General features: G+C 43.7%; 1 protein-coding gene across 1 annotated transcript; it reads left to right on the plus strand.

Moving 5' to 3' along the window:
- The first annotated feature begins 254 nt into the window (after positions 1-254).
- LOC149204140 (uncharacterized) lies at positions 255-6,112 on the plus strand. Its single transcript, XM_089397051.1, has 4 exons — positions 255-1,732; positions 1,900-2,563; positions 2,951-3,533; positions 3,663-6,112. The coding sequence occupies exons 1-4, from the start codon at positions 255-257 to the stop codon at positions 6,110-6,112; spliced, it is 5,175 nt and encodes a 1,724-aa protein (XP_089253177.1).
- The last annotated feature ends 557 nt before the right edge of the window (positions 6,113-6,669 follow it).

Below are 6,669 nucleotides of genomic sequence, written 5' to 3' on the forward strand. Positions count from 1 at the left end.
AAATATCATACAACAATGTTACACCAGTAAGTTGTTGCATAAAACTGTGTAGTGGTAATAAGTTGTGACAAGTTTGGTAACAAAGAATATTGGATAAATTTGGTTGGGTTGAAGCTCTGATGACCTACGGCTGCTGCAACCAACCCTAGGGTTTCTACGAAACCTGCAAACGGTAGGCCTGCTAAACTTGGTACAACCGGCAGAGTCTGGTGAACCAGCGTTCAAGGAAAAGAACCCATAAGGAACAGGGCAAAATGCAACCCCCTCAGGGGGAGGGCCAGGGGCCTCCCCCCAATCCGGACAACCGAACACAGCATACGGCAGACAAGGAGAATGAAAATGAACTGAGCGGCGGTACCATGGACCGCAGAAAGCAGAAAGGAAAGGACATTGATGCAGAAGAAAGGAACAGGGCAAGTTCTTCAACTTGCAAGCCTGTAGCGGCCCACAGACCAAGGGTGGACTTCCCGAGTGAACGTATCAATGCTAGGATACAGTACATGAGAGATCACGCGCTGATCGGTAAATTCATAGGAATATGGCCGACGGAGAGAGCGCTGAGAAGTTGGATCAATACCAAATGGCATCCAAAGGGGCACATCTCTTTGCACTTAGGAGCCAAGGGCTTCTTCACAGCAGTTTTTAACTGCCTGGAAGACCGCAACAGGATATTGGATGGGGGTCCTTATTTTTTCAACTCCGCAGGATTATATCTCAAAGGTTGGGTCGAAAGATTCAACCCAGACAAGGAGGATCTGAGCTCTGCGCCAGTGTGGATAAGGCTTTATTCACTGCCGTGGGAATACTGGGAAGAAAAGTCTCTACAAGAAATTTGGAATGCAATCGGCGAGTTCGTAAAGATTGCAGAAGAAACAAAACTATGCAGATACACATTCTATGCTCGGATCTGTGTCTACATGGATCTCAAGCAACCGTTGCCAGACACGGTAAGTTTCTTTCATGAAGACTCTGAGTGGATTCAAGTTATAGACTATGAACATGTGCCCTTTAGATGCAGGAAATGCCATGATATAGGGCATCTCTATAGAGATTGTCCTCAAAATAAGAAACCCTCTTCCCAAGACAGTTCTGACAATCAAACAACAGATGGATTCACTAAGGTAACAAATCGAAGGAGAGGAAACAAGAAAGCAACAGGCAATCCCAAGGTAAATCCAGTCAATAAGGCAATGCCCACAACGAGCAATAGTTTCGAAGCACTGGACAAGGACGATGAGCAAGATCTGGAGAAGGAAAGGGCGAAAGACAAAGAAGCCCATCAAGAACAACCAGGCGAGACATCAGGGCAAACAGGAAAGAAAACTCAAAAGCAAGTAAACTTGATATCTCAAGCCAAATCCATGCCATGGCAATCACAAGGAATGGACGTTGAATACTCGCAGCCAAATGAAAAATCATCAAATGAACAAGTGGATACCTCTCAAGAACCTCAAATCATGGAAGAAGATCCGGAGCCCTTAGACATAGGGGAGTTGGACATACTAGGTTTGGAACAAGCATGCAAGACAGGGAATTTTGAAAAAATACCAGAACGGCAAGTGGATAACCTAGTAGAAGTCCTGAACAGAGCACAGAAGAAATACTCTCTAGGAGTCCAAATAGGAAGTCCATGGGATGGTAAATTTATCACCAAGGACAATAAGAAGAGAGGCAGAAAAACAACACTGGAGAGAACTATCAAGATTGGAGAGATATTAGTGGAGTCAGGGAGGTACGCCAAACTGACCAAGTATTTCAATGCAAACCCCCACCCTTCTCAATGAATTTGATATCATGGAATATCAGAGGGCTCAATGGCCCGAGGAAAGGTAGATTATTAAAAAATATGTTGATGCAAGAAAAACCAAGTATACTCTTTTTGCAGGAGACGAAATGCAGCTCAACAATTTTGGAAAAAATAGCAGCGAAAGCTTGGCCAGGAGGGCTAGTTACAGCTGTTGATGCTCAGGGAGCTTCGGGAGGACTGGCAATCCTTTGGGATGCCCAGGCCATCCAACTCAACAATATACAAGCTAACAAAAGTTTCATCCAGGCAACATTCCACCTCTCAGGTACTAATACCCATGGACTGATAACTAATGTATACTTTCCTCAGGATACTGCTCAAAAAGCTCAAATCCTGAATACATTGTCAGAACTCAGCAAAGACAGGCCGTACCCACTGTGGATCTCTGGAGGTGATTACAACATGACAGCCAACATGGAAGAAAAACAAGGAGGTAGAAGTAGAGCAAATAGTGATGGCAATCTACTAAAAAACTTCATTAACAACAACTGGTTGATAGATATTCCCACAAGCAACGGCCTCTTCACTTGGACTAACAAAAGGGAAGGTTTGCAGCAGATCGCCTCGCGTCTTGACAGATTCCTCATCTCAGATAATGCAACTCACTTAGGAGGGGAATTCACAGCATCTATTCTTCCTATCTCTGGATCAGATCACTGGCCTATCGAGCTACAATGGAACAGGCCAGGCAACAATCTCAAACGCCCCTTTCGATTTGAAGAATTTTGGTTATCTCACCCGGACTTTGAAGAGCTAGTCAGATCAACCTGGCTCAACTTCAATTCGGCTGAAGGCACTAGAATGTCCAGATTCCAACAAAAATTCAAGCATCTAAAAGGGGCAATCAAACAATGGAATCATAACACTTTTGGCAACATCTTTAAAGCTCAAGCCATGCTCAACGCAGAGATGAAGAAAATCCAGCAAACCATTATCACCGCTGGGCGCACGGAGGAACTTACCAAACAGGAGCAAGCCATAGAATCAAAAATTTTAGAAAGGGACAAACAGGAGGAAACATTATGGAGACAGAAATCAAGAATCAGATGGCTAAAAAGTGGAGAAAAGAATACAAAATTTTTCCATAAAACTACTGTGCAACACAGAATGATAAATTACATCACTCACATTAAAAATGAACAGGGGGATAAAATTGAAACTCATGACGGCATTGAAGGGGAATTTCTCAACTATTTTAAGAAAGCTCATCAGGAACCCAACATAAATAGAATGCCGGCCATCAATAAGCTTCTAAAGAACATACCCAGGATAATAACAGAGGAACATAATAGTCTTCTCATTAAGCCTATTAGCTTACAGGAAGTTGAAGAGGCAGTTCAACAAATGAAGGAGGGGAAAGCGCCAGGTCCGGATGGCTTTACATCGAATTTTTTTCATAAATTCTGGGACTTGATAAAGAATGAGGTCTGGCAAGTCGTGGAGGAATCCAGGGCTCTCAGATGGATGTATCCAGGCTTAAATGCTACCTTCATAGCCTTAATTCCAAAGGGGGAAGATTCCAACACCCCTGACAAATACAGACCTATTGCTCTGTGTAATATCATCTATAAAATTACTTCAAAAGTAATAGCAACAAGATTAAAGCCGCTACTCCCTCTTATTATCTCGCCCGAGCAATCAGGTTATGTAGAAGGCCGACAAATAACGGACGGGATTATCTTAACTCATGAGATAATCCACTCCTTAAAGCAAACCAAGAAGCCAGGTATGTTGCTTAAGCTAGATCTATCTAAAGCATTTGATAGTCTTAGTTGGGTCTATATACAAAAAATTCTTATAACCTTTGGCTTTACACATTCATGGGTCAGATGGATTTTTAACCTTTTATCTTCAGCTTTCTTTTCTGTGTTAATTAATGGTATTCCTTCGGCTACTTACCGTCCCTCCAGAGGGATAAGGCAAGGGGACCCCTTGTCTCCCTTTCTCTTCGTAATAATGGTTGAGGGATTGTGCAGAAGCATCACTGCTACTAGGCTCGATCAGCAACTAAGAGGTCTTTCTTTTAACAACTCCCCTACCTACTCCCACCAGCAATTTGTAGATGATAATATGCTTTTCGGCCATCCTTCGGTGCAGGAAGCTCGCCTCCTCAAATCAATCCTGTCAACTTTCTCTGATGCTTCTGGTGCTCTTATCAATCAAGTCAAATCCCAAATCTTTTTCTTTAATACCCCTGCTCCTACCCAGAAAGCCATTGGTCGAATTCTGGGTTTCACCAGTGCATCCCTTCCCTCCAAGTATCTCGGTGCCCCTCTAATGGCCTCAGCTCTCAAACATTCTTCCTGGAAGCAATTGTTGGAAAAACTAGAGTCTCGACTATTCCTCTGGACTAATCGGGCTCTGAATATGGCAAGCAGAATCGTTCTTATCAAGGCAGTCCTTCACTCCATGCCCCTCTATCTTTTCTCCATCCTGGCTGCCCCCAAATGGGTTCTCAAAGAAATCAAGAATCTCCAGCGCAACTTTCTGTGGGGAGGCTCAGGCCAAAATCGTAAATGGGCTTTAATTAAATGGGATAAAGTTTGTCTTCCTAAGAAAGCAGGAGGTATTGGTCTAAGAGATCCTGAGCACAGCAATAAAGCAATGGGTGCAAAAATTTGGTGGAGATGGCTTGCCCATCCTAATACTCCATGGGCCTCCCTTTGGACAACTAAATATGCAAGCAACTGCCCCATGGAAGAAAGAATACGAATGACAGAGATAAGTACGGGATCGACAATCTGGAATTCGGCTATACAACACAGAAGTCTCATACAAGAACACAGTTTTTGGGAAATTAAAAGTGGAACAACTGCTCGTTTTTGGGAGGACTCATGGCAGCAATTACCAAAAATAAGGGACATTCTCCAAGACCATCCAACTGCAGAGCGGGAGATAAATCAATTAGCCAAAGTCAATCAATTTTGGAACACAGCTACAGCTCAAGAATATAGGCAATGGAAAAATGCAAATCAATTTTTACCGAATAGCTCTGCACAAACTCAGCAACTTCTCAATACAGAATTACAAAAGAGGCAAATCATGGTCTCAGAAGAAATGGACATTTTAAGATGGGGCTATGAAGAGAAAGGAATTTTTACTACAAAGGAAGCGTACAACATAATCATACAAGAGCAGCTAAACAAAGATAACTTATGGGAAAAAATTTGGCATACTTCCAACTGGCCGAAAGTTTCTACATTTCTATGGCTCCTTTGTCACAACAGAATTCTAACGTGGGACAATCTAAGGAAAAGAAGCTTCTCGGGACCATCTATATGTCACATGTGCAGGCAAGAGGAGGAAACAGCCCTTCATCTTATGCAAACTTGTCAAACTGGGAGGAAACTCTGGGAGAAGGTTGCTTTCCGCTGTCAAAAAGAGGGAAGAGTACAAGGAGACCTCAAAGTCACCATACGCAATTGGAGTCAAAAGCCTTTTCAAAGTAATCTCCTTAACACCTTGTGGCATCTTATACCTGGCTTACTGATGTGGAACATATGGAAAGAGCGTAACAGAAGAATATTCAAAGATCAAACTATGCCTCTAGAAAAAATCTGGAACAAATTTCATCAGAACATTATGGAGACTCTATCAATCAGAGAATGGTACTCAGAAGATCTTCCCACACTACCTCAGGAAAAAACAATATGGGACAATTGGAGGCTTCAGATAAACCAAAACTCAATCAATAAAAAGAACCCCAATATGCAAAGTCAGGAATCAAGCAATTGGACTCCGCCGCCCTTAGACATGCTCCAGCTCAACTTTGATGGAGCCTCTAAAGGAAATCCAGGGAAAGCAGGATACGGAGGAGCATTCAGAGACCATAATGGCAATCCTCAATGCATCTTCATGGGCTCGATAGGATGGGACACCAACAACTCAGCAGAATTGGAGGGATTATGGAGAGGTCTCAAAATAGCCCATGAAAGGGATTTTTTTCCTCTCATCATAGAAGGAGATTCGCAGATCATAATCAGAATGATCATAAAGCTTCAGCACGGTTCACCCATTCACAAGGTAAGCAATAGCTGGAGAATGGCCCAGAGGCTTGAGCTAATAAATCACTGGCTTTCTCAGCACCAAGCAATCACATTCAAACACACCAGAAGGGAAGGAAATAAGCTCGCTGATCTTCTTGCCAATATTGGAGTGGACGCTAAGGATGGTTACTTTGAAGGTACTATTGCCGGCTTAGCTTCCAGGGACCAAATCGCCAAAGTCCAGGAAATTGTCACTCAGGACAAATCTCAGATAAAGGATACGCACCCGGATGCGGGTGATCACAACTGCATTCAATGATAGAGTATGCCACGCAGCCACCTGGCCTGACGGATGGCAGGCGAAAGATCTACAAGGTACGCGTCGTCGGAGGTAGCTTCAGGTTCATGGCAGGTGAAATAAATCCTGATCAGTTTCGAAGCGAGTTTGATATCAATGCGAGCATGGCTACTCTGTCCTCTACTCGGCTCATTAAAATGGATCGGCTCAACATCTCTGTTGCAGTTAATGACTCTGTTCTTTATGAAGCTAAGCCGCTTCAGTTCCCCTGTCTGGTCTATCCTGTCGACTTAATCGCTCGGCTCTGGAATCGTCAAGATTTTAGTAGCACTCCCACCATTTCGGGTTTATTCTGTCTCATTCGATCTCTCAGGTCTTCTGCCTCTGATTCAATGCCTCGCAGTCGAGGTATCCCGCGTCGTGGGGGTCGGTCTGGGAACAGGGGTCCTCAGCAGGTTGCCCCAATTGCCTTAGTCCCTCCCTCATCTCCGCCTTCAGACCAAGAGAGGCTTATCCCGAATAACTCTTACCAGACCTCCAGATTCATATTCCAAAGTCGGCTCAACAGGCCGGTGGTG

The sequence above is a fragment of the Pinus tabuliformis genome, chromosome 1_2 (genome assembly GCF_031772625.1).
Source record: "Pinus tabuliformis cultivar Carrire ecotype Pingquan chromosome 1_2, CPIR1, whole genome shotgun sequence".
NCBI classification, from domain to species: domain Eukaryota; kingdom Viridiplantae; phylum Streptophyta; class Pinopsida; order Pinales; family Pinaceae; genus Pinus; species Pinus tabuliformis.

Coding starts and splice junctions, on each gene's coding strand:
- LOC149204140 (XM_089397051.1), top strand. CDS start 255: ATGCAACCCCCTCAGGGGGAGGGCCAGGGGCCTCCCCCCAATCCGGAC. Junction 1,733..1,899: donor ATATTAGTGGAGTCAGGGAG/GTACGCCAAACT, acceptor GACGAAATGCAG/CTCAACAATTTTGGAAAAAA. Junction 3,534..3,662: donor AAAGCAAACCAAGAAGCCAG/GTATGTTGCTTA, acceptor TTTTATCTTCAG/CTTTCTTTTCTGTGTTAATT.